A 25,963-nucleotide genomic window follows, 5' to 3' on the forward strand; every position below is an offset into this window, starting at 1 on the left:
ATCGACAGTATAATCATGACATACCAGGACTTACTCTTGTCATCCTTACGGTGAGCCCTCCCACACATAATAACCTGGGGGAACAGAGGAGATATTGCCCAACGAACGCTGCCCGAAAGCACAATAATTCGGCTCTCGGAGCGTGGCTCGAACAGCCGGATTTGCGCTGATAGGACTGATTTCTACCTGCGCTAGAACGGCATCTCAGTGTAGAAAAGTGAGTTCATGTTCCATAGTTGCGACGAGGCCTCGAGCAAATCCGAAGGTTGAGCTATTCCCGACAACACCAATGGAAGAAAGATAGTTCAAACGCACGCAGGTAACATGGTGGGCTGTCCTGGCAGCAGGAAGACAGCAAATCAAGCAGTGTAAGGATAGACAACGGCTTTGAGACCAATGCAGCCTTACCCCTACTTGATCCTCATTCGGTTTCCTCGCAGCCTTCATCGTCCTCGTCGTTCAAGCCATCGCCCCCCTCTTCCAACGCCGCTTCCGCCTCCGCCTGAGCTTGCGCTGCCGAAGCAGCCTGAGCTATTGCTTGCTCCAGCATCTTCGTCTGTTCGTGTGAAAGCCATGAGAGAGAAAGCGACGGAAGAGTCGTCGATGACGATGCTATTCGCATAAAGCGGTCAGAAGTGGATGCGCGAGCGAATGGCGGAGACGCACCGGACGTAGAAACCGGGGCCTGCGCCGTCGCTGACGGACGTGCACCGGCCATGACGCTTGCAAGTGTGGCGGGAGGAACGTTCGCGGTGAAACCTGAAGGACCAGGAGGAACCACAGCAGGTCCCTGTCCTCTCCCGACGTACGAGCGTAGCAACCCTAGCAGCTGCAGCACCAGATCTTGCGCCTCCTCCATAACCCTGGGATCCACTTCGCCCTCCTCGAAGGAGCCTTCCTCGGATATTGCAGTTCTAAAATCCTGCGCGTCCGCGATCCCGTTCCACAGCTTTGCTCTGCGGCTCGCTTCCTCTTCCCCTTCCGGCTTCTCTACCTCAACCTCTTCGATCTCTGCATACGCACACACGCCGTCCCCCTCACTCTTCCCGACTCCTCTTCCCCGACTGTCCTTGTGCCGCTTGATCGCGTCTCGGCGCGAAAACACCTTCCCGCACCCGTTGCACAGCCATGCTTTCTTTTCGTGAAGACGTGCGTGCCGTTTCAGGTCGTGATTCCGGACAAATGACGCAGGACAATGCTTGCATCGAAATGGCCGCTCGATGAGCGTGTGTAGGCGCTGATGCGCGCGGAGCGAGTACAATCGGTGGAACGTCTTCGTGCATGCAGAGGCCGTGCATGGGTACACAGCAGTGCCAAGGTCAGGGGGTGCTCCGAATCCGGGAGAGTACATAGCAGGATGAGTGGGTGCGGGCCCTGTTCCGATGGGGACACCTGTGAGCACGCCGAGCATCTGGATGAGAGATCCGAGCTCTTGCAGAGCAGGAGATCTCCCCCCATGGCCGCGAGGAGATGACGTGACGGCGAACAGGAACACTTGGTGTAATGGGACTTGTATGGAGGCCACGAGCCCAGGGTCGGGGAACTGAAGTCCTGAAGATGATGTTGTGGAAGAAAGTGAGCGAGAAATAGCCTGTACAGCTTCTGCGATCCGATACTTTAGATCGGGCTGGTCTATCGCAATACGCTTGTGCGCCCGACTGTCTCCAGTCTCCGCTGTATCCAATTCTTCCCGTTGCCGCTTACCCTTACTGAGCTGTAATGCAGATGCGTCCGAGTTGCGGAGAGATGCAAAGAGTACATCCGACTTGGCGAGCGAGACGACGACGGCACTGAGTGGTTTCGCCAGTTTCTTGGAGAGGGTGCCGGACGCGACGCAGTAGTCGAACATGTCCAAGACACTAGTGTCGCCTGCAGCAGAAACGGCGGAAGCAGAGAGAGAGGCGTGCACGAGCGGGTCCTTCGCCCCGAATGCTAGGATCGTCTTCATCGTCACTATAGCGGCCTCCTTCTTTTTTGTCATCGAATGAGGTGAAGATTTCGCCGAATGAAGCGCAGGCAGTGTGGGCCGGAGGACAGCTGGAGTGGTGGAATGAGCAGCATTGGCAGCTGCAGCTTCAAGCTGAGCTTTTGCGATATCTGCGCGAAGCTGTTCCTGGAGACGGCGAGCCATCTCCTCCTCTGCCTCGGCGTCGAAGTCATCGCCATCGTCGTACTCCTCGTCACCTTCTCCGTATTCCTCGTCGTAATCTTCTTCGTCGTAAGCCCCCTCTTCTATTTCTCCTTCCACATGCGAAGGAGTAGCTGCACTTGTCAGAGAGACCATGCAAACAAATACCGTATGAGGATCGTCAGTCACAATCAAGAAAGTGGTGAAAACAGGCGTGACGTCCGCGTTGTAGCCAACGATAACAAGGCTCGTGACATGGTCACACGCGATCCGAGTCAGCAAGTACTCGACCATTTTTCCGTCTGCACGCCCTCGGGCACAAGTATATACAACTCTGTAAGACTGTGACGCTAACCGACTGGGTGAAAGGTACCTCGTACGCAGCCCCTGACTCAACGAATCCTCAATAACCCTCTCGCGAAAGTCGTAGGAAGCATTCTCTCCAGGGCATCTCGACAAGCCAGGAAAAGGGACGGACCATCGGCAGGTCGACTCGAGCTGTGGAATGCGTGTGCCATCTGCATGGAATACCAAGAGAACTCGAATGTCACGGTCTCCAGATTCTCGAATATGTTCAACGCCTGGTCCATCACGACGGTATCTAGTCTCTTCAGCACAGCAAGGAAGTTCAACTCGGAAAACAGATACAACACGGTGACGCGGAAGGTGATGTCGCGCAGCGGCGTGTTGGTCGTATGGCGGAGGGCCTCCGCGACGACCGTCCATGCATAGTTGTCGCTTGACGTCAGGTTCAACCCGAGAACGAGAGACCGAACGGACGTGCAGTCAGACAGGTCAAAACCCGGGTATGTTTCATTTTTTCGAGCTGTATCAAAGCCGATCAGTGAAGACCAAATGTCACTCTGCGATTTTCTTACCAGACACAAGTACATCGAGCTCCACAGAGAGAACGCAGTGACCGACCTCGTCCAGCAAATCTCTGAACGCTTCTATCTCGTCCCACGCGAGGCAGGTCGCTCCGACAGAACCCAGAGTTTGTGATGAGGACGACCGGATCAGGGTGCGCCAATAGTATACCATGTCGTAGATGGATCGAAAGGTGAGGCTGTAGACTTGAGGTTTCCGCGAGCGTGATAACTCGCCATCGACTCGGAGCTCTCTTGTGTGGTCATTCTGCGGGCCCAAGAGCCGCGAGCTGTCTTGCAAGCAGAGTCTCCGGACCTCGGTGAACAGAGAGAGGACTCCAAGCGTCTTGAATGTACACTCGCGCTCCTTGTGGGTCTGCTGCACAATGAGCTCCTCCAGCGCGAATGCTGTCTGCGGGGGGCTGGACTGGCAACCATTTGTGAAGGTGAGCTGTATCAGGCGCAACTTCCGCAAGTGCGGCAGGGACGACAGAACAGCGGCGAGCACATGCAGGTCAAGAGGAACACTGGACTCGCCGGACATCAGATTCTTCGACGACCATGCCATCACGTCCAGCGTGCATATGCGTGTATGCACTAGTCTGCTTTCTGACGCGGGGGGTTAATCGAGAGGTCGGAAAATTTAGACGGAGCCTGAAATTTACTAAGGATTCGATACACCGGCAGTTCAAATCAATAAGCCTGCGGTTACAACCCGTTCCATTGCCGACGGGCGCTTACGACCTCTGCCAGTGGGCCCGCTCAGCGCTCAGCGGCCGCTCACCCTTGGAACTTCATTAATGCACCTGCTGGCTCGTCGACTCATGCATTCATCTTTGTACTGCGGGAAACAGACATTGCGGCAGCATAATCTGACCATGTTCTGAAGTTTGGTGAGTATAACTTGAATGCTGCTGCCGAGGAGTGGGAGGTCAGCAGATGATATTCATCAGCTTCGACACCTCAGTTCTTCTCGTTTGACTGCCGTAACATTAATTACAATGCAACCTACACAAGATTATAAGGTTCATCCACCTTGGCATACATGCCCTGTCAATCATATGGCTTTACCCTTGCAGTAGTGCATGAGGATGAATGTACCCCACTGATTGATTCTTATTTCTATGTACAGTATCACAGTATTCCCAATAAATATAGCTGGTCAAAATTTTTCTGAGGCAAACCAGAATGTATGGCACACACATACCACAACTAAGCATGTTTTCCATGGTACATGCAACATGTCTCCAGCATGCTCTCCAATAGAACATTGTGCGAGACATATTAGATGTTCCTTACCATGTTCAGAACATGTGACATGTCCAAAAACGTAATCTGTTCCTTGGATGTTCAGACACTGTTCCAAGGCAGAACATCCACTTTTGCCTCCAGTGTCCGTATCTGACGTCTGCTTTCCTTAATGGGGGTCTTTCTAAGAGGTCGGTCACTGCCGATCGGCATATCACGTGCAATGACAAACGAAAAAACGCGTCCCTCCTACAGACGCGTCGCACTGCGTCTCACGGAATTCTGAAACATATAATATGTCTCACACAATGTCTCATTGGAGAATGTCCTGCAGACTTGCTGCATGTTTCACTCTGGAACATTTATTATTTTGCTACTATATTCTGGGCTTATCTCTTGATGCAATATGCTCTGTATAATAAGGATTTCCCATGGCCAAACACATTACATTTCTGGCTGCCGTTAATCTTCAGAACATTGTGAGAAGATGTTAAGTGCTCCTACTCCAAACATACAAGATGTCCTGGGCACCAAGAACATTTGCAGCACATGTAAAATTTTAGTATAATTTTAGTATGTATCATACATGTACTGCAGATGTTCTTGGTGGTCAGGACATCTTGTATGTTTGGAGTAGGAGCACTTAACATCTTCTCACAATGTTCTGAAGATTAACGGCAGCCAGAAATGTAATGTGTTTGGCCATGGGAAATCCTTATTATACAGAGCATATTGCATCAAGAGATAAGCCCAGAATATAGTAGCAAAATAATAAATGTTCCAGAATGAAACATGCAGCAAGTCTGCAGGACATTCTCCAATGAGACATTGTGTGAGACATATTATATGTTCCAGAATGGTACATGCAACATGTCTCCAGCATGCTCTCCAATAGAACATTGTGCGAGACATATTAGATGTTCCTTATCATGTTCAGAACATGTGACATGTCCAAAAACGTAATCTGTTCCTTGGATGTTCAGACACTGTTCCAAGGCAGAACATCCACTTTTGCCCCCAGTGGGATATCCTGAGGTACGAAGGTTGAAGCAGAGTAGCTACACTGCCTTTGGGAGACTAGTATGCACCTCCTCTAGTTCGCCCAGGAATTTCAGAAACGCTGTGAGATTCCATTGGCTTTCTTCTGCGATGGAAATGGTGTGGAAGAGATGCCGGCGAGTGGGGGAGGTCCATGCCCGGCAGACCAAGGCGCAAGAAGCAAGGCTAGCCTTGTGATCGCGTAACTCATCAAAGAATAGGTCCCGTATCTCGGAAGGGACAACAGGGATATCGTTCTGAGGTTGCGCCATACTGCGAGTGAATGCTCCGTGGTTAAAACGTTGACGATGTGGTGGCGATGAAGGGATACTTATTCAGATAGGGGGCCCCAAACATGCCCGGCCAGAAGACGCTGGGAAAATGGCCCTTAGACGCGCAAAGTCATTGGGCGGGCGCGAGCGGGCCGTGAACCGTGCCACGACACTTTGCCCTTTCAGTTGTTAAGCGCTATCCTCGACTTCAACATGCACGCCACAGACTCGGAAAGTATAATATCTATCATCTCCCCACGTAAGCTCCACGATTCTGTCACACAGGTCGACAATCCTAGCCTCGCCTCCTGCCCATGGTCCTATTCCAGCCCTCACAGCGTCCGGGTCAGACCACAGGATGTGGAACGTTTCTTGAACTTCTTGGAAAGCGATCCTCGGCGACACGAATGCGACGCGGTGCAAGAGCTGGAAATATCAAACTTTCCCGTGATGGTCGCTTGTTGTGACTTCGATTCTGTCCTTGTAAAATTTGCCGATGTGACCGAGGTCTCTACGTCGACTTTGTACACTGTCGTTTCCAAGCTGCCTTCGCTCAAAAAAATCTTCCTCGACGAGGTGTCACTATTAGGCGACACTTCCCATGTCTCGGAACGTCCTCGCCCCGTGCTTGATAGCTTTCGCCTCCGATTCGAGGATCCGTCCTGCACCACCTATGGTCTTCTCCAACTCATCGGATTCTTTTCCGAGATTCGCGAGCTGTCCTTCGAGGCACCAAAGGTGGATTTCTATGGACAATTGGGGGAAATGTTGAAGAATGTCTTGAACAAATTCTCTTCGCCTGTTTGGCCTTGGTGGAGCGTACGTGATTCTGAGTCCCCTCCCTTGGCCGTCATACGCGTATTCACACTGAAATTGGGCGAATACGCGGGTTTCTCCCTTGCTCTGCATGCTCTCCTGAAAGTGTCCAGAATCGAGGCCCTCATTATTGTTTCTCATACCAGTCACACTGCGCAACATATCAGAGATCTCGCACAGTTACTCCAGGAAGCCATACCAAGTGTCCAAGACTGGATGTTGGATTTTGATGCCACTGCTCTGGTATTCAAATCTGGTCTGGGTAAGTGTTTCCTTGTGCCACGCTCGCACTCGACTAATTATCCCTGCTCCAGTTCCGAGCGCCACTTGGGACGTCTTGAAGCTTCCCTCACGCACTAGTCTTCGTGAACTCTTCTTTACCGTGTTGTTCTCCCAACACCACGACGTTGCTGCGCCTGTTGACATTAGCGCTTGGATTGTCTACATTGACATACTCTCACTGGCGCCCCAGACTGTTCGACATATCGGCTTTACACTGAAGTTCACCGGCGTATTGGCGGACCAGCTGAGGAATGTGGATTGGAACAGGATGCATGGCGTGTTGCAAGCACTCAAAGGCTTGGAGACGGTGGAGTTCAAGTTCCGCAAACTCGACAACAACGTTGACATGAGTGCACCTGACGTGCACAACAGCTGTGATACCATCAGAAACGCCCTTCCGACGAACAGTTTCACTGTGACTGTCAATAATTCCAAGTAGATATCGATGTCTTCTACGAATATTTGCATAAATAGCATGGCTTGCAATGACGCTCTGGAAGCCGTTTGACGAGTAAAAGCAACAGCCGTCCGTCGACCTTCATCACTCCGTTTTAGTCTAGAGCTTCTGCGATGAAGCGCGAAAGTGGCCGACGTAAATAGTCGATATTCTGATGCATATATAAGAACAAGGTATCTTAACATGAATGATAGTTTCAGGCAAAGTACTGTTCTCACGTCTGCGGCTTCTGAAGCTGAGGTCATACGACCCCGTCCACAGCCGGGTTGAATTTTCATTGCAGAGACCGAAGGCCATTGTCAATGAGGTCGCTATATGCCCCATTTCCCCTAACCATCAACCATGGAGATCGGGTGACGTAGTGAATAAGGGGCAACAGATAACACGAAAGAGATCACACAATGAACATCGGGCCAAACGGCATATCGCACCTAACACACAACAGCCGGGATGATGACATAGAAAAGTGTACTGTACATGGAGATCAGGCCTTGAGCTGCGCCCGAAGGTTCTTCTCAAGGTTGCCCCTGGGGCGGATATACTGCACATAGGCACCATCCCTATCAGAGCGTGTCAGATGCTAAAGCAACGACGACACAGTTACGAAGGCACGTACTGCAGCACACGCTTCTCCTCCTTCAACTTGAGATAGTCCTCGCGGTTGACATTGGTGAAGCCCCACTTGCGCGAGACGATAATCTTCTGGCGGCCGGGAAACTTGTAACGCGCGCGGCGCAGTGCTTCTTGGACAACGGCCGCATTCGCATCTTTACACCGGATGGATAGGATGATCTGGCCGATGTTGACACGGGCAACCGTGCCGTAGGGCTTACCCCAGGCGCCGCGCATGCCAGTTTGCAGACTACAAACAATTTCAGGTTCCAGTTGCAGATAACACTCGAGCGGAAGGACGCACCGATCGGCACCTGCGCAAGACAACATCTTGTTGATGCGGAGAACATGGAAGGGGTGGACGCGGACCCTCAAGTGGAACGAGTCCTTGCCAGAGGTCTTGGTGACGTACTTGTTGGCACAGATACGTGCGGCTTCCAGCGCCTCACTCGAAAGCTGCTCGTATTCATCGGAGACAAGGTGGCAGCAATAAGGGAACTCGTCAACGGATGCGCGCTTGCGGCCAAGATCGAAGATACGAATCTGAAGCGATCGTTATGTGTGTGCACGGAGGAAATGGGGGGGAAAACCGACCTTGGAGTCGGGTACACCACGGTTGTAGCGCGACTTGGGGTAGGGCTTGTTCTTGCAGTAGCGGTAGCAGCGAGCGGGACGGCGACCCATCGTTACAAATCGACTCTATAACTAGAAAGCCAGCAAGTCAGCGTCATCCTAAGCTTCAAGTTTGAATCCACCTCATCCAGCAGCGATCCCGGTTGATTTTGCAGCAGTTTCTACCGGAATCGCTGGCCGGAGAGCGGCAGTAAAACAAATCGGCATACTCACGTAGTTGGAGGGGAAGGATGGTGGGCTCAAAGGTTGGAGACGACGCCTTTTGAGCCGCTGAAGGCGATGACAAACGCACTCGGATGAGTAACCAACTTCGGCTTTCTCCGGGCTGCCAGTCCCGCTATTTCCCAAAGCGGTACATGAGGGCATACTAGATGCCTTCTGTAGCGCTCACTCCTCGTCTTTCTCGGAGTTTCTCCTCTGCGTGTCCCTGGACCTGTCACACATGTAGCGCTGTTGATTAATCTCGGGTCACACGTTCAAGTTGTCTCGGACCCGTGCACTAGCTTGAAACGCCTATCCGAAGGTTTTTTCTCTTCACACAGCTCCTCGTCGTTTACGACGTTCAGGACAGGCTTCTCCTTGCGGCGATTGTCGCTCTGATGAGTTTGCATAACGTAGTATTTGTTCGGCGGCTGTCTATGGACGAGCGCCGATCGTTCATCTCCGAAGACTTTCTGGTTGAGCACCGCATGCGCGACAGGCAGCGTTGGCTTATCGTCGCTGTTCACTTGCCCGCTCCTGTGTGCTGCCATTCATCCACTGCGCGCACAAGACCCGTCGCAAAACGAACGCATTCCAGCCGTCCACGTGTGTCCAGATGACTCTACACTCGTGCCCAAGGGACGCTCTTTCCTCTTCTACACGTCATCCTGTCCCCACGCTGCATCGTGCTTTTCATATATCTCTTCTCTGTCTGCCCGCATTTCTTTTAACGGCCCACTCATTCCCGGTTGTTGGCCACTTAACCCTCAGAAAAGCTCGATGTGAATCAACCCGGGGCCGCGGCCACCCGTGTCCTCCGCTCATCATCGACCTCAGTGCTAGCCTGCTCTCGCGATGTCTTATTACGACGATATCCAGCGTCCGAACAACGTCTATCGGGTGCGCCGCTCCTCAAACGGCCTGCACCAGATGTACCGTTCGGCAGGGGGCGGCTACTACGATGCTCGTGAGTCAGCGGTGCACTGTTCACCGTCCTCCCGCCTTAGGGACGTTCACTTCGGCCCCTCAGCTCCCGAAATGCGGATGGTATACCAGTACAACCAGCCCGCACTGCAACCCCAGATGTTCTATCGTCCACCACCGATGCCATACGGGAGCCGCATTACACGGCAGTACCGTCCTGCGATGTGCTGCGACACGCTCTGCGGTCCGTGCTGTGACTCGTGTTGTCCTTCTTGGTGCGGGTAAGTGACTACTGAATGCGCCTGCGACCATATCGCCCACGCCTTGATCGCAGACCTGGTTGGTGCTGCTGCTGTTGAATTGCCGGCAGGATGATACCCGGTTGCACGAAGACCGTTTCGACGAAAGTTCCAGTTTGGCGTTATCAATCACAATCACAATGCGGGTTGGTTCCTGGGGGAGTGGTGACGTAGAGGTTGCGTATTTGCTCAATTATATCCCATTTATGCGGCAATGAGATATAGCTTAGGGTTTCACTCATCTCTTCCGAAGGATATGCCAAGTCAAACCCACCCTTCAGCAGAGCGGATTGCATTTGCCACATTCTCGGAGATAAAGGGCATGTCGACAGCTAGGGGGGTTGACTTGTTCTCGGTTGAAACACAAAAAGGTCTAAACCGCCAATAGTTGGTACGATGTGACTGCGACTGTCCGCCTCCGTGACTCAGCAGAAAATCCAAGCAGTTGCCCTAGCGAAATATTATCTATCTACCGAGCATTACAACGTTCTCTCCAAGACGAGCGCCGCCGAGCTTTCACCCGCCAACGGTCGAGGGTTTGGGGAGACATCTCGGTACATTGTCGTTCAACCCTCCTGATCTTGATTACCGCACCAGTCGCGTCTCTGCCTTGTTGTTCTACGGGTCCGTCGGGATACACCCTCTGGTTTCAGTGCCTCGACAGCGATGGCAGTGTGTGTGCGACATATGCCGGCACAAGAACGGTGCGCTAGGCTTTTTTCTGAATCGTTTCCAACGTGTCTAACAGTGACATCATTTCGTTGTAGGTAAGCCTCTGCGTGCTCGTGTGTGTGATCTACAGGCGATAGTTTCCAGATGTCGGCCGACGATGCATTGTTTATGGAACACAGAATAATCATTCCACATGACAATGACTTCAAGTTACGACTCACAACTAATCCTGACGCTTGTCTGTTGAACGAAATCATGCCGGAAACTTTGGTCAGGCGAACAGCACGTATACACAAGTAGCTGTGGCGTTATGCTCTTGAGCTAACCCGTCTTTTTGGTCGTATATCAGTCGCAGAGTGGGAATGGAACATTTACCCGCTCAGGCGTCTTTTCGCGAACATTTCGACAGTTATCTCTCGGTACTAGTCTTCAGCGAAATTCAACTCCGATAATGGATCTTTCGCCTACACCATGGCCAGTTTCTGAATACAGCAGTACATATTCCACAATTTCCACCGCGTCCTGGAGACTGCTGGAGACGACGGCGATGACGATGGTTCGGAAGAAGAAATTAGCCATACTGACGGCACAGATGAATATCCTACCGACTACTTCCACGGTCAATCGATCGGCTCCAGTCGGTTTTGCGGCACGTCAAGTGGTGTCGCGTCCGTCCACCAGGTGATTAACCCCAGAAAATACACCACGGGTGCTCGTCAGTCCACCGTGGAGGCTTACCCGCTCAATATACAACTTAACTTCAAGAGATAGGACTTTTGGAACATCAATCCGGTGAGTTGGGGCCTTCGTAGGTAACCCAAGGATCGGATGAGAAGTGTGACGCAACAGCACATAGCAGTAGGGCGACGGCAGCGAAGGGATTGTTCCTCATAGTACGCAGGCCTCTTACGACACTTTTCTTAAAGGTTGGCTGATGCAACAGCGGCGTAAAAACATTAACGTTCTCAAAGTTCAGGTTCACCAAAGAGACAATTGCTAGTTCGTCATCGAGAATCGCTTAAGTGCATTGGAACTTGACACACTGGCCTAGCCGAGGCATCAGACTGGGGACGTATGAACGAATCGGACCTCTGCTTGCTACTGACGGTACTTGGTCGGTGAGAGGTTCTGCCAGAGTCAGATTGTTAATAAGAACTCGCTGACCGCGACTCTGACTCTTCATGAGCTGTGGATGTACTGCGTTGATTGATCTGCTGTCTTCAGCGCATGTCGGGCAAGCGGCACGCACGAGGTTTTCTAAGGACATGAGATGGCCCGAGTCACACACACTCTGCAGAGCAGGAGAGGAAACGAGCTGCGTAGGACGAAACACATAACCTCAGTCATTAAATCGTCAATACGAAAGTAGTAGGCGGAACGAACTAGCGGCCAGAGGTGAAAGTTCCTTTGATAAGTGGTCACCACCCAGGGATCTCATAGCGTTCGTGGAGAAAGCGGAGCGAAAGAGACCAACACTACTTTCTCGATTTCTGAGAATAGATGGGAAAAACTCGGGGAGACCTTCCTGAGCCCAATGGATTCCCTGATTCTAGTTTCAAAAGGTTGGAGTATCAGGATTGACCGCTTTTAGGATGAGTAGTGAATCGACATGGTTAACCGTCGAGCTGAAATCGGACTCGTGATGACGGCAATGATTCTGTGATGTGTGAAGAAACATGGTAGTAAGTTGACCAGTTTGGGAGCTCGGATCTTACCTGCCACAGTTTAGAGATGTCGGGATGTGGGCGGGGACAAAGCCAGGAACTTCGGAAATAGCGGAACCCATTGGGTTCCGTTCAGCTAGTGTCTAGGAACCATGTACCAGCGAGGAGGACATGAGGCTAGTCTCCAAAGGCAGGCTGACACTCTGCTTCAACCTTCGTTCCTCAGGATATCCGTGTCTGGCTGGATGTGTCCTCCCCACTGGCAGGGCGTCGATAATAATGCCCTATAATTTGATGGGTGTTTTGACATCTCAAATTAATCTAGAGACCTTCAGTATGCGGCACACATGCAGTTGAATATGCTCACGTGGGTGATGGTATAGAATGAACTCGCCGACGACAGCGGGTTTACCTCGATATGCCTACAAATTTCGAGCTTCAAGTCAGATCGAGCCCTGACGTTTTCGACAGCGCACACGAGGCAGCAGTCGTTATCGTCGGGCTTACGAATCCTGAGGATGGCGCCGTGTCTTGCACCGATTTCCAGTTTATTCCATACAGCTCCGCGAGGACGCAAAGAAAACAGGAAGAAGAGACGGAGCTTGCTAAGGACGACGCCACCGTGGAAATCTCCATGACGGAAGTCATCACTCTGGCCAGCAGTAGCAAGGCTTTAGAGTCGTCATCGCCTGAGAGTCAGTCGAAGACTATTTCTGCCGCCAAGCCGTCCACGATTCTATCTGGCGCTGAGGACGAGGACTCTGAAGTGAATAGCGAGCTGGGGGAACAGGAGAGAAACCTGGATCGTAAGGGTAAGGGTAACCGCATCCAGGCTTTCGCCCAGCGCGATCTCGTAGCCTTTACTTTCGCTGGTGATCGCGTTGTCCAGGTATATATTGATTTGAAGTCAGCTCGTTCTTGTATGCTTATTTTTCTGTAGGATTTCGCGGAGCAAAAACGGCGCGAGATTCAGGAAGATGCACCGCACGAGGTCGACACTACACTTCCTGGATGGGTAAGTATAATATTAACAGACGATCAACCTCCAGTTAACTGGTCCATGGGTCGTGGGGTGGGGGGTAGGCACCAAGAAAGCACCACGCCTCAAGAAGGTACCAGGGCTAGACCCGTCTTCTCGTGCAGACTACAACAAAGTGCACGTTACTTATTATCTCCCAGAAGCGCGATAAGAAGGCGGCCAAGTAGTTGGTTACAGACCTGCCATCCGTATACCAACCTGCAAGGCGCAGTTTGAGCGCAGCGTCGAGACACCACTGGGTGCTGAGTGGAATACCAGGGTAGCATTTTAACGCGCGACGTTGCCTAGAGTGGTCAAGAAGGTATGTGGTCCGTTCACGAACGCCCTAGTGTAACTCAATGGTGTGTTTCATACCTGGCATGGTCATTTCACCTCTGCAGAAGTTGCTCTGAGTCCTCGTTTACATACTATGGGTGCACTTTCACTGGCTGGTAGAAAATACATTGTCGGTTAGCTTCACGGCGAACATATCGACCTTGGGAAGCGCAGTGACACTATTCTAATATATAGTAACATATGCAGAGTGAGTTCATGACTATGATACAAACACTACATCTATGCTGTGGTTGTTGATGAAGTACAATGATTGCTCCGTTGTTATGTTCGTGTCCGTAAGTATTCGTTAACCGTCTTCTCCCAGGGCCAATGTTACGATCGTGTATGCGTTCGCGAGCACGATGAGGAGCCAAATGCTATATCCAAGGCAGATTGTGAACTTCCCGTTCGAAAAGTCCACCATTTCTTCCTCCACAGCTTCCTTGTCTTCTTCTACTTCTACGCAGGCCTCTTTAAGCTGGACCTCAGCGGGGGCATCATCACTTGATAACGCAGGTATCTCCACAGATGATTTGTCAGGTCGCGGTTTCTTGACGCTCATGATCGACTTCGACGAAGTCAACCAGATGAGGGGAAACGCAACAAAGGGTAGCACGATCGACAACACAACCTGGGAAACTATCAGTAGTGTGCTGATTCCTGCACGACCCAACGCGCTCGCGACGACCATGGAGGGAATCAGACCAAGGCATCGGGTCACCAAACGTCTGGCGACGGGCTAGGAGGGAGGGATTAGACCAGGAGAGTGAAACCACCTGGATCCATATACTCACAGACATCCTCCATCGGATGAATCCTTCAGAGACAGTTTGACCTGCTAGCGTCGCAACAATGGATGAACTTTGACCTGAAGCCAGAAGTGCAAGAGCAAACAAAATTGCAATAGCTGCACAATCAAGCAAACTCAGCCATACCGTGCAAACGTCGAACGACAGTGCACCTACCTTTACCCAGTCGGTCCCGCAGCAACTCATACATATCAAAGAGAGTCACCGGCGAGTTTGAATTCGCCGATTCCGGAGAGTAGTAAACCGCACTCGCAAGGACGAGGATCCTGGACGATGTTCAGCTCATCTCATCAGACACGCTCCACGAAGCAGCACTCACAATGTATTGATCACAACAGCCAGGCCAAGCAAGCTGATGACCATATCCACAATCCCATGGTATAAGTGTGCGCGCACAAAGGGGAGCGGATGATTCTCCCATTCCTCATACGATTTTGGACTAGTAGCGTCGTCCTGCATAGGAGCAACGACTAAATGTTCGCGAAGGGACTTCACGAATACCCATAATTGCGCTCGCCAAAGTCGCAAGGAAGTCATCGACAGCTCACACTTGCGTGTTTCGGCCAGGATGAGAGTATCACTTTCCTTCGATTTGAGTAGCCTATCCTGAGTAGCCATGGCTGAACCAAGAAACAGACTGTGTGGCATTACGGTCGCACCGAGGATACTGACAGCTGATGAGATCTTAGTAGAGCTTCACCATCGGAATTGGACAACAGCACTGACAAGTGTAAAGACCTCCAGGTGTGATCAAGACATGCGAAGGTATAAACCCATCAAAAGCGTGGCCCCAATCCACTCCAGCTTTAGAGATGATTACTGCCATGCAAATTAAAACGGTGAAGACCTGCATTACATGACTCGAACATAAGTGGGACACATTAGTATCAATCCAGTGAGACGACCTACAAGGACTGCGATCAGAAGCTCGAATACTCTAACAGGTTGACCTCGAAGAGGGTCCCTAAAAGCCAGTAGTACCAGCACGTCGGCCGCAGTTACCAGTACGCCGGCCCATTCAGGAAGCTTCGGGAAGAGCAGACACAGCGCGATGGCAGAACCTAATAGCTCAGCGAGGTCGGTACTTATGATGGCCACCTCTGAAAGCAAATACAACGGATAAAGGACGAGCCATCGCCATAAACGAGGATGCTTAGGGCGATCATGCAGTAGCAACCGACAGTGTGAGGCAAGATCTTCCGTCGAACGTCAACCACGGGGCACAGCATCTGAGCGATAGAACTGACCTAGCCCAGTAACACATCCCAATCTTGAAGCGAGAACCTTAACAAGTGTCATCAAAAAAGTGGCCGCGCTAGAGTGCGCGAACATACCTGCATGTAGATTGCAAATAAGCCGGACAATAGCACGACAAAAAGCAGCTTGTATCCATATTCTGAACCGGCCTGGAGATCGACACCCCAGTTACCCCTGTCATGGCAGTTCAGGCGAGTCGTCCGACGCGCACGTCGAACCATCAACAAAATGAAAGGCTCACGGGTCGAAATACGCTACTGAGCATATCAGACCTACGCCAGTATGCTTCCTGGCATGACGAAGGACGATTCCAGCAGCAGAGTAACATCGGAAGAGGATCCGATGGATGACATCGGCCTTCGCGCTCTTCGTCTTGCTGCTCGTCGAGCGAGCCATGCGCCGGAGTGAGAATGATCGTAGTGGTTACTAACAAAAGGACTCCCATAGCACCAACCCCAGCTTTCTATACTCCCATATTGAACCAGAGGAATGGGAGAGACAGCACCGTGGCTGCCATTGCTTTCATCAGCAACACAGGACGCATAACCCTTTTTTCCCGAGGAAATATTTAATTTGGAGAAATGCGTGGAAATCAACAAAGTTATACTGCGGGAAACATGAGGAAAAAACGTGTCCCCGGGTTGCGGTGACCACCGCGGTTACCAGTGACCGCGAATGAGACTCAAAAACCTCGGCGACGAGCTGTCCTGAGTGCCAGATCCTAGCTGTGAGCCTGTCCTGAGGCCCATACAGAGGGCATGCACCACTCACCCCCTCGAGATAGGGGCCGGGATGCCTCCCGATGGGCGTGTAACGGGGTGATGTCACGCGCGCTTGACCGATCGGGCAAGGAGTGACGCGCACTTCCTTGCTGGGGCTTATTGAGTCACAAAATTGGCGGATTTGGCCTTATCAGGTCACAGTCCTGACGACCAAGCGTGTATTGGAGTGGTGACCCTTGCTTCATCACGTGAGGGGTCACCACGTAGAAACGTAGAAACGTAGAAACGTATGAAATTAGCTGACTACGCCAACTACGTGGCTCAGGTACAGAAAAGCACCTCGTCAGTTACAACTAAAGTATGTATGGTAAAGTAAAGTAAAGTAATGCAACAGTAAAGTCCTTCTGCAGCTCTGCTGAAGCTCGCTATTCACCTGTTCTCCTTGAAGTACCTGTAAGCATTCCGAAGTCCCACAGCCATGAAGGTAACCACGCGGCGGTGCGGTACCCCGTGGTATACTATGGGTTACCACTCACTCGGCGGACCCTGTAAGTCGGCAGTTTTCCCATGTATAGAGAGGATTCGGGTCAAATGTTCTAAGCGGGGGAAATTTGACCTGAGAAGATGCACCTACCCTGGATTATTCCCTTATATGGGGACTTTTGGGGGCTGCCGACTTACAGGATTTGCCGAGTGAGTGGTAACCCATACTATCGTTACCCCAGTAATGCAATTGCGATTGCATCTCTGTCACCGTTCCTTCAAATCGAGCCCGTTTTCCTTCGAACCTCTTTGGATCAAATATACAACATATAAGCTACCTTCTGTGTGACTGCCAATTTTTTTCCTGATGTTGTGCGACTCCAAGACCGAACGCAGTGAAGAGACTGATTTGCACGCAAGAGCGCCGAATCGGTCACAGATCGTCACGCTTGCCGACGTGCCGTTCCCTTGTTCTCCCTCTAGTCGGAGTTTTAAATGGCACATTTCACTGTCACGCCTAAGTCCTCCAAACTTGCAATTCAGAAACTTCGCACTCTTCCCCTCCGAGTTTGACTCCCAAGTTGCACAGCCAAGGTATTTGGGACTGTGCACATCTATTGCATATTTTTTTGTGATTTTTAGTGCAGCAAAATGCGGCAAAACGGCGAAATTGCATAACTAGACCAGATTGCAGTACTGGGGTAACGATAGTAGTGCTCTATGTAAAAGAACAAAGCAGTTGTTCCACCGGAAATAAGTTGATGGCCAAATATGGGAATTTTATCCGGGTTTTGGCAGTCCTGTCATGCGTCTTCGAGGTGAGATCTAGCGGGTGACATGAGAGACTGGGTTTCCCAAAATAGCACACAGTCTGGTGAAACAAAACACCCCATATAACTGTGCCATTGACACAGAGTAGCATAACCATCAGACATAGCACAACCCTCGTAGAGAATTGAGTATTGAATATTGAGCTGTGAGGCGGTCGATAGGAGACTACGTGGGAAAGTTGCCGAATATGGTGGTGGAGGGACACTGGATGGACAGACCGCGGATTATATTGTTCTGTAATGGTAACAGCACTTAGACTGACTCATCGGTGGGAGGATTGAATTGCATGCAGGTTAAAGATAGACTACGAACAAGGGATATCCCGACTGCGAATCGGCGGGTCTGCCATCACACTTATCGCAGAATGACAAGACATTATTAGCAAGTCCCGAACTTCTCAATGCCTCTGGCACCAAACCGTCCGAAGAATGTCTCTCCGACGACGATACCCAAGAATATCTAGGTAACGGATTTTCTGGTCAGGCACCACGACGTACCACGATAGCAGACGAGAGCGCACCGCTATAAAGAACCACGCATTCATTACCATGACCTAGAGAAAAAGTAGATGGGTCATCCAAGGTTTACAGCGGAGAGACGGAAGCGCATACAGCAAGCATCAGAAAATACGCGATCGCACTCTGGAAGCCTTCGAGCAAACCACGCGGGAGGTCCGTCCACAGGGAAAATTGCAGCACACCAACGCTGGGTTCGCAGCACTGCTCCTCCCCCGCGAGAATCGCTTTCTTTGAGGCGGCGGCTGCCTGCCAACGAAGGTCGACAGACGCACGAAGAGCGGCGAGGAAGCGGTAGAACGCAGCGAGGAAAAAAAGGCCAACACATGCGGCGAAAGTCGTGCTCGCGTAGCTTGGAGGGGTGTTGTAAAATTCGCTGGAGACAGAGGGCGCATGAGGGGCTTACGAGGGGACCCAAGGCTGAAACCAGAGAGTGTCGTGACCAATATGATAGTGGAACGGTAGCATAGCCATCATGGTCATCGACATGGACGTGGAGTTGTCCATGCTGCGATACAAGTGAATAGGTGAGTCGGATGTTAAGATGTGAGACGAAGAAGAAGAGGCGCCACCTTGTTCCATTCATAGAGTCCATGGGTGCACGGCAGAGTGGATAGTGGGTGAGGAGAGTACGGCTTCAGTGCAGCCCAAGGTGGGAGGGACGTCTGATAACTGCTGCAAACTGTCTTTTTGAATACTGCTGCAAGTCTCAGCGTTTCGCTGGAGGGCACGTGAAGCAGGACCCCGATTACTGCACACCAATACTTTTGAGGATAAGCTGCTTACAATCGCAAATTGGACAAAGCTCAGCAGAAAATCTGACGGGGCGTGCGCAACGTTCCCGCAACTGTCTTGCTAATGTCAGTCGCAGGGACAAGAGAATCACGCACAGGGCGAGAAAATAACACGGGTCCCGGATCCAGGGTAGAGACACGTATAGGCATATGGGTGGGCAGATCCACGGATGAGTCTGTGATACAAAACGACGGGGTGGCATCAGCTAGAAATGTGCGCAAGACTTAGGAGTAGCGAGAGATATCTACAAATATTGTAACCGACCTAGTGTCACGGGTTTGTTGGTGTTCTTGTCTGGTGCTGTTCGCGATGAGTCGTCAACCAATTAGAGCGCAAGCCAATACCAGTCCGACTATTCGTTGACTAAATGCATCACCGCTACAAGCACTGCAGATATAAGACCCAAGTTGGTTTGAATGCAGACTCGTAGAGGGAGCGATCATTGAACAAGGGTCACAAGTCCGGAGCAGAGGAGTCGTGCGCGACGCAACGTGGCAATCGACTGACAGACGGTTAGAAAAGACGAATCCTAGCAATTTCGCACAGAGATGTGTTCTCGACTGAAGCTGGCGAGCACAGAGAGCGTAGGGAGGATCACGTGCTTTGCGGTATTTTCTGGAACCAATCAAAGCGCCGCTGAGTCAATTTTGCGCCAATCGCTCAAGTAAGCGAGAACCTCATTTTCCTCCCTTTCCCTCTTCCCACCACCATCTTACCTTCATCATACTTCAACGTTGACGGCGGACGATGGACGATTGAGCTTTCAACGAGCCTGGCTGTACAACCTGCTACTTTCATCCTGGCGTAGTGCTCCTCCAGAAATACTGTCTCTGTTGCTTCGTCGACGGCCCCATCGACAATTAGAAGATTCTTACGTGTGCTATTTTTTTTCACCTTCCTCATCGTTTCCCCTCATCGTTTCCTCTCATCATACTCCCTCGTGCACATGAGCAGCTGGCAATAATCGATAGCTCATTGCTCCACGCTCTTCATCTATTGGTCCTGCTTATACTGTCGGCGATGCTCAGCGCTGTCAGCCTTATCCGACGCCGGTAGTTTCTCCGCTGCTCTTCATCAAGTTTGCCCTGTCTGGCGACGTCCTCCCACCGCTTGCCACCTCCCTAGGCGGTGTCCTAGGTCCTGCCCTCCGCCGCGGACGGCCCCTCATGTAATTCGTCGCCAGATGATACCCATGCCCTTTGCCCTGGTCGCGCTATAGGTGCCGGCGCTGATGCACAATTGATAGGAACGATTCGTTCTGCTCGGGCCCCGGTGACTCATTTTGCTGAGGAGGTGCCAACCCTCTGAAGAGAACATCTTTGCTCTCTAGGTTGAATTGTACTGTATTCGTCTCAGAAGTCTGGCTTCTGCAATGTTTCTTCGCAACTTGGTATCGGCACGTTCTGGTGAAAGCGCATAGGTAATTGTGTTGTGCTGGAGCGCGACACTAGGGTGGACATCTAAGTGTTCGGAGTCTCGGTGTCAGGGGGCCTACTGTTTTGCGATGCCTTCAAATGGACCACTTATTCGACATCGACAGCATACCTCGCCCCGTATCATCGGAATCCTCACAACCATGCGGTGGCCTCTGCATGATCAACTCGCAATAGCGCACGGTGAATACCTCTACCGCACGATAACTCTAGTAGCACTGATGGCTTCTTCGATAGCGCTTTTCGCCTGCATCGCTGTGCTCTTCACGATGCCAATCGCACTCCTGGCTGCGCGCTATCTCCGGCATGGTCCTCGCTGGTTCCGCATACACGTTATTTTCAATGGCATTACGACCTTCCTTGTGATCCTAGTCTTTGGCCTCGGCATGGGTGCTGTTAGCACGCAGAATTTGGGAACTCAGTTTAACGGTCCCTATTCGGATTTGCATCACAAGCTCGGCCTTACGATATTCATCCTCGTTCTCGCGCAGACCATTCTCGGTATCTTTTCGCACTACTACCCTGGTGGACACATTTCGCGCCGCGTGCACGTCGCGTTTGGTACCATCGTCGCCGCGGGAATGATTTGGGAGACGTGGGAGGGCTTGCACAACGAGTGGGCTGAGATGAGCGTCTCGATGACCGTGACGCCCCAGGGAGTACAGATCGTGTTTTGGGCGGTGTTTATGGTGCTGGCCATTGCGTATGGAGCGGCGGTTGGGCAAGTTGCGCTGCGCAAGGTTGCGGTGCAAACGTATGAGGATGTGAAGTCGGACGAGAAGCTCCCAATTTCTGTACCATGATCGTACGTATACATGCGGATGCGGTTGATGAGTACTTATGATATTCTGTATCGTCGTCGATAGTGGGAACTTATTCTTCTGCAGCTCGTTATGTCATTCTCATTCACTCAGAAAAGACGTCCAGTATTATATGTTCTGTACAATAATAAGTGTATAAGTTACGAGGTGAGTCCATGAGCAGTGAAACGGCTGTCGCAAAATAATCAAAAGCTTAGGTCTCTGTGTAAGTACGTTTCAATTCCACGGTTCCTCCCGAGTGACACGGTTAGTGCCGAACAAGTGTCGCTCCGGGTCCGGATAGCTCCTGTGGGCTAAACACTGAGTGTTGTACAAACTATTTAGAGTGAAAAGGTTGGATCACATTGGAGCACTGGATGCAATTTCCAATAAGTTGGGTGGACTATGCAAAAGTTATTTGAAAGATGGAGTGAATAAGTTTAGTGTAAGTGGCACTGCTTAGGAGAGACTTATCTGAAAGTTATCCTAAAAATGGAAAACTTATTATGAAGTTATTTCTACTTTGAGATAAGTCTCTTGTAAGCAGTGCCACTTACACTAAATTTGTTCACTCTATCTTTCAAATAACATTCACATACTCCCACCAACTTATTGGAAATTGTATCCAGTGGAGGTCTCTTCAGCAACAGGATGGTGCTCAACTTTTTTAGTGTGTTGCCCAAGGAAGATTTAGCGATTTTGAACTTAAACTCAAGCTTAAACTTAACTTAAAGTGTGGGCGTGACATGCGAGGTCACGTGAGGTAGTCGAGGATTATATTGCACCGTCACAGATAGCGATCATATCGACCCGACGATACCCGACGAGCCACGCTCGCTATCTAATGATGACGAACACTCCGAAAATTATGAATCCATGGTTTCTAACATTATGTGTACTGCAGACTTCATGGAAAAAAGCGCGAGACGAAGAGATGAGGAGGCGAGCGACGGCGAAGTTCATAGATCTCCCTTCCGGCGGATCGATAAGATAGTCGCCACAAGGAAAATCACATGCCAGTATTGACCGCGAGCGCTTCCGTGAAGACACTGCAGAAGAAATATCGTAAGCTGGCCGTGACTGCAAATCATTCACCAGCATCTGTAGCGATTGGGCAGCGTGAGCAATCAATAATCTGAGTGGTCATGCTTTTCAACCAATCGATACCTGGGGGTCAGAGTCGGCATAAAGGCTGACGTATGTCGTGGCGGTGTAGCGGCTGCTCGGCGAAAGAACATACATAATACAGAATTCTCACGAAAGTAGCACCACCTCCTTGTTTACATCCATGTCACATCCTGTTGCAGGTACTTCCAGCTTGCAGTCGGACCCACCCCGGAGGAGAAGACAAAGAGCGTGCGACATATGCAGGCACAAAAAAAGTGCGTTCGCTCTCGTTGTACCGATTCCGATCACCTCGTCTAATACTAGTGGCACCAGTACGCTGTACGAAATCTCTCTGACATGACTGGTGTCTGGACTCATCAGCGCGGGACTAGGTGATGGCTCTCAAGTACTGGGAAGACGCTGTTCTCCATGCAAAGCACAGAATCTTCCATGCACCTATACGGACGATGTGAAGGTAGGCCTCGCACCGCCATCTCTTATGCGGTTCCGTTGTTCAATCATATCACCGCAGAAACTATGGCCAGACAATCAGTACGTGTGGAACAAGCACCTGATGTTGTTGTCGACTCACGTGTTTTTGCAGGTCTGTCGTAGAGCTGCAGCAGAAACTGGAGAGAATGGAGAGTCTGCTCGCTCAAGCAAGTAATAAATCTCTGGTGCGCCTTCCGTCACTGACAAGCTAACAAGTTTACAGTTGTCTCCGGGCACCGTGGTTCAGCAGGAATTAGACCAAACCGTAGAAAACAATCAACAGACGAACCCCAACACCAGTTTCTCGACTTCCAGGTTCAGCACACCTTCCGACCAACGGACGAATACCAATTTCCCGACCTCTACGTTCAGCACACCTCCTGAGCTCGATGAGACAGAGTTTCCCGACGAATACGAGGACGCCGATGGAGCTGTCGGTACCATAGGCGAGAAAATAACCAGTATCCTCGACCCCATGCAGAACCTTTCCTTCAGCACCCCTCGCTTCTACGGCCAATCGAGTGGTGTCTTGTCGGTCCACAAGGTGATCAACTCCAGAAACGATTCTGCGCAATCTAGTCCCAGTCCTGAAGGAGATCCGTTCAATCTACGGCTTAATTACAAGAGAGAGAAGTTCTGGAGTGTCGATCCTGTGAGCGTGTGGTTCTCCTGTGATCTTGTTTGCATATCACTGAATGGCATCTGTGGTTCAAGTGGGAGCTTCCAGTCGGCGAGGAAAACGAGTGCAACTATACCTTCCCCGATCATGATCTTCTGATTTCTCTGGTGGACCTTTATTTCGAACACGTCAACGTCTTCACACCGGTTCTGCACCGGCCCACGTTCGAGCGAAGCTTCGCGGAAGGATTACACCTGAAGGACCGGCAGTTTGGAGCTGTGGTGTTGCTCGTGTGCGCTGTCGCGTCCCGATTTTCGCCGGATCCACGAGTTTTATACAATGGCACCAATTCAAGGTACTCAGCTGGTTATAAGTGGTTCCAGGAGGTCCAGATCGTGGATAGACACTCTCTATCGGCGGCTCTGACGCTGTATGAGCTGCAAATGTATTGTGTTAGTCACTCTGCTTGTCTTCTTCGTGGCACGCTCACAAGTCGTTTAGCTTGCTGTCTTCTTCTCGCACTGGACAACCACTCCGCTCGCATGCTGGACTATCGTCGGCATTGGCATTCGGCGCGCGCAGGATGTAGGCGTCCATCGACGCAAGGTGCACCGTGGCAAAGTAGATACGGTTGAAAATGAACTCTGGAAACGGGGATTCTGGTGAGCGTCGTGCAGTTCCCGTTTGGAACGCCCGGCTGAAATCTGCGGACAGGGTTCTTGTCGTCATGGATCGTTACATGAGCTCGGCTCTCGGGCGCCCTTGTGCTATGCAAGATGACGAGTGCGTTCTGAGACGACTATATCATCGCAGAGATGTTTTGCTAACCTGGATCCAGGTTTGATCTGGACTATCCTGTGGAGTGTGATGACGAATTCTGGCTGCAGGATGATCCTGCTCAATGCTTCAAGCAGCCGCCAGGCAGACTCTCTGTCATAACATTCTTTGTGCTTTACGTCAAGCTGCAGCAGATAATAGCAATGGCTCTCCGCACAGTAGTATGCATATCTACGTCCTACCTTCAGTGCAGAGTACTTACAGAACAGATGATGTAGTATTCTATCAACATCCAGGTCAAGGTGCTCCGCCGTTTAGTCGGACCGGATTGGCAGGAAAAGATCGTCGCCGAGCTAGACTCGTCGTTGAACGAGTGGACGGACCTGATACCAGAACAACGTACGTCTCCTTTGTTTGGCTTATAAGTATGCTGGAGATATTGAACACTATCGTGCAGTACGGTGGGACCCGTCCCGGGAGATCAACCTCTTTTTCAACCAGTCAGCAATGCTGTATGCCTCTTACTACCATGCGCAAATCCTGATCCACCGACCGTTCATATCCCCGGCCAAGAGGAATTCATCTTTGGCGTTACCTTCGATCGTGATATGCACCAACGCCGCGCGCTCGGGGAGCCAGGTTGTCGGCCTCCACCGCCAGCGCTCATCGGAGCTGCTGCCATATATCCATGTACGTTTTAACTCCGTCTTCTCCCTGGAGCCTGTTGCTTGACGCCCGCAGATGCCCATCTTCACGAACGGGATCGTCCTGCTCTTGTACATCTGGGGAAACAAACGGTTCGGGTTTCCTGTGGGGGATGTGTCGAGAGACTGGGCAGCCGTCCGCCTCTGCATGGATGCGTTGAGGGCGGAAGAGACACGGTAGGCGCTCAGCAGTCTTGCAGAAGTAGTCACTGAGCACTGAGCTTTTTGTAGATGGCAGGTTGCGGGTCGATTGTGGTGTGTTCTGTTTCCTTTCGTGTGCTGGATTGGGTGGTGATGAGTGCCTTTATAGGGATATCTTACATGAGCTCACTCGGATCATCGAACAGACCGAGCCTGCCTCCCCGGATTTATCTCGCCCTTCGGAAGTGACAGCTTCCCACGTTAGAAATTCTGTGTCGAGCTTCACTGCGCCCTTGTCTGCTGCCAACAATGACGTTGTGGGAGAGGGTGTGCGGGAAGGCCAAGTGCTTCAAGAGCAGAAAAGAGTCCCATTCCAAGACTATCAGCAGAGACGCCCGTCCGATCGGTTAAGCACGATGCCAGCCTCATTCTCGCCGTCCCAGCCACACCGACAGTCCCCGCTCCAGCCGATGAGCGGCGGTGGAGAGGGCACCAAGTTGCACAACCAGATGGACCGCAACTTTGCAAGCGGTGCGTCGGACATGGCGCTCACCGAGAATCAGCCGTTTTACAACCATATGCCGAGCGGGCAATCGTATGCACCACAAGCGTGTAGTACCGCGCAAGACATCCAGACGACGATAGACATGGACTGGTCGGCCATGCAGGGCGTGGAAGGGCTCGACCCGGCGTTCACGGACGATACGATCGAGATGTGGGGCAGCGCGCCGTCGAGCTTTGAGTGCGTTGCACCACAGTGGATGTGTTACATGTTGTACTGATCTGGGATCGCATCTCTCGCAGGCTGGCCGATTGGGACATGTATCTGAGTAATGGGATGGTTGTGACCGATAATCCTCCGCTTGGACCGACTTGGGGGGCCATCCCCCAGTGAGAAACTGACGATGCTTGCGGTTTTCTACCTCTGTCATATAGAGTGACCGGTACGATAATTAATATTGCTCTGCGGATGATTGATGTAATGAGGTACTCGTAGTACTGTAGTAGCCCG

At 51.3% G+C, this 25,963-nt stretch overlaps 10 protein-coding genes across 10 annotated transcripts; 5 read left to right on the plus strand and 5 right to left on the minus strand.

Annotated features, from left to right (window-relative positions):
* Window positions 1–421: 421 nt before the first annotated feature.
* Window positions 422–3,562, minus strand: SCP_0507790 (hypothetical protein; the record flags this gene model as incomplete). Its single annotated transcript, XM_027758835.1, has 4 exons — window positions 422–612; window positions 667–2,430; window positions 2,607–2,954; window positions 3,007–3,562. The coding sequence occupies 4 exons, from the start codon at window positions 3,560–3,562 to the stop codon at window positions 422–424; spliced, it is 2,859 nt and encodes a 952-aa protein (XP_027614636.1).
* Window positions 3,563–5,765: 2,203 nt separating this feature from the next.
* Window positions 5,766–7,089, plus strand: SCP_0507800 (hypothetical protein; the record flags this gene model as incomplete). The annotated part of the gene is made up of 2 exons (XM_027758836.1): window positions 5,766–6,630; window positions 6,683–7,089. 2 exons carry the CDS (start codon window positions 5,766–5,768, stop codon window positions 7,087–7,089), a joined length of 1,272 nt encoding a protein of 423 aa, XP_027614637.1.
* A 502-nt stretch (window positions 7,090–7,591) lies between these two features.
* Window positions 7,592–8,403, minus strand: SCP_0507810 (60S ribosomal protein; the record flags this gene model as incomplete). Its single annotated transcript, XM_027758837.1, has 4 exons — window positions 7,592–7,667; window positions 7,724–7,969; window positions 8,024–8,262; window positions 8,314–8,403. The coding sequence occupies 4 exons, from the start codon at window positions 8,401–8,403 to the stop codon at window positions 7,592–7,594; spliced, it is 651 nt and encodes a 216-aa protein (XP_027614638.1).
* A 425-nt stretch (window positions 8,404–8,828) lies between these two features.
* On the minus strand, window positions 8,829–9,104 carry SCP_0507820 (hypothetical protein; the record flags this gene model as incomplete). Its single annotated transcript, XM_027758838.1, has 1 exon — window positions 8,829–9,104. One exon carries the CDS (start codon window positions 9,102–9,104, stop codon window positions 8,829–8,831), a length of 276 nt encoding a protein of 91 aa, XP_027614639.1.
* A 304-nt stretch (window positions 9,105–9,408) lies between these two features.
* On the plus strand, window positions 9,409–9,836 carry SCP_0507830 (hypothetical protein; the record flags this gene model as incomplete). Its single annotated transcript, XM_027758839.1, has 3 exons — window positions 9,409–9,520; window positions 9,584–9,758; window positions 9,812–9,836. 3 exons carry the CDS (start codon window positions 9,409–9,411, stop codon window positions 9,834–9,836), a joined length of 312 nt encoding a protein of 103 aa, XP_027614640.1.
* Window positions 9,837–12,530: 2,694 nt separating this feature from the next.
* Window positions 12,531–13,367, plus strand: SCP_0507840 (hypothetical protein; the record flags this gene model as incomplete). The annotated part of the gene is made up of 4 exons (XM_027758840.1): window positions 12,531–13,001; window positions 13,053–13,127; window positions 13,196–13,224; window positions 13,292–13,367. 4 exons carry the CDS (start codon window positions 12,531–12,533, stop codon window positions 13,365–13,367), a joined length of 651 nt encoding a protein of 216 aa, XP_027614641.1.
* Window positions 13,368–13,773: 406 nt separating this feature from the next.
* On the minus strand, window positions 13,774–15,928 carry SCP_0507850 (Manganese transporter SMF1; the record flags this gene model as incomplete). Its single annotated transcript, XM_027758841.1, has 9 exons — window positions 13,774–14,205; window positions 14,261–14,373; window positions 14,432–14,541; window positions 14,595–14,949; window positions 15,002–15,122; window positions 15,185–15,471; window positions 15,523–15,559; window positions 15,610–15,706; window positions 15,774–15,928. 9 exons carry the CDS (start codon window positions 15,926–15,928, stop codon window positions 13,774–13,776), a joined length of 1,707 nt encoding a protein of 568 aa, XP_027614642.1.
* Window positions 15,929–17,946: 2,018 nt separating this feature from the next.
* Window positions 17,947–18,678, minus strand: SCP_0507860 (hypothetical protein; the record flags this gene model as incomplete). The annotated part of the gene is made up of 5 exons (XM_027758842.1): window positions 17,947–18,027; window positions 18,089–18,121; window positions 18,180–18,435; window positions 18,490–18,591; window positions 18,656–18,678. The coding sequence occupies 5 exons, from the start codon at window positions 18,676–18,678 to the stop codon at window positions 17,947–17,949; spliced, it is 495 nt and encodes a 164-aa protein (XP_027614643.1).
* Window positions 18,679–20,454: 1,776 nt separating this feature from the next.
* Window positions 20,455–21,114, plus strand: SCP_0507870 (hypothetical protein; the record flags this gene model as incomplete). Its single annotated transcript, XM_027758843.1, has 2 exons — window positions 20,455–20,494; window positions 20,549–21,114. The coding sequence occupies 2 exons, from the start codon at window positions 20,455–20,457 to the stop codon at window positions 21,112–21,114; spliced, it is 606 nt and encodes a 201-aa protein (XP_027614644.1).
* A 1,285-nt stretch (window positions 21,115–22,399) lies between these two features.
* SCP_0507880 (hypothetical protein) lies at window positions 22,400–25,846 on the plus strand (the record flags this gene model as incomplete). The annotated part of the gene is made up of 16 exons (XM_027758844.1): window positions 22,400–22,493; window positions 22,552–22,557; window positions 22,611–22,693; window positions 22,751–22,770; window positions 22,823–22,877; window positions 22,934–23,362; window positions 23,425–23,781; window positions 23,831–23,991; window positions 24,044–24,112; window positions 24,168–24,327; window positions 24,385–24,505; window positions 24,564–24,796; window positions 24,848–24,987; window positions 25,042–25,065; window positions 25,121–25,693; window positions 25,756–25,846. 16 exons carry the CDS (start codon window positions 22,400–22,402, stop codon window positions 25,844–25,846), a joined length of 2,616 nt encoding a protein of 871 aa, XP_027614645.1.
* Between the last annotated feature and the right edge of the window lie 117 nt (window positions 25,847–25,963).

The sequence above is a fragment of the Sparassis crispa genome (assembly GCF_003851025.1).
Source record: "Sparassis crispa DNA, contig_000004F, whole genome shotgun sequence".
Classification (NCBI taxonomy): Eukaryota; Fungi; Basidiomycota; class Agaricomycetes; order Polyporales; family Sparassidaceae; genus Sparassis; species Sparassis crispa.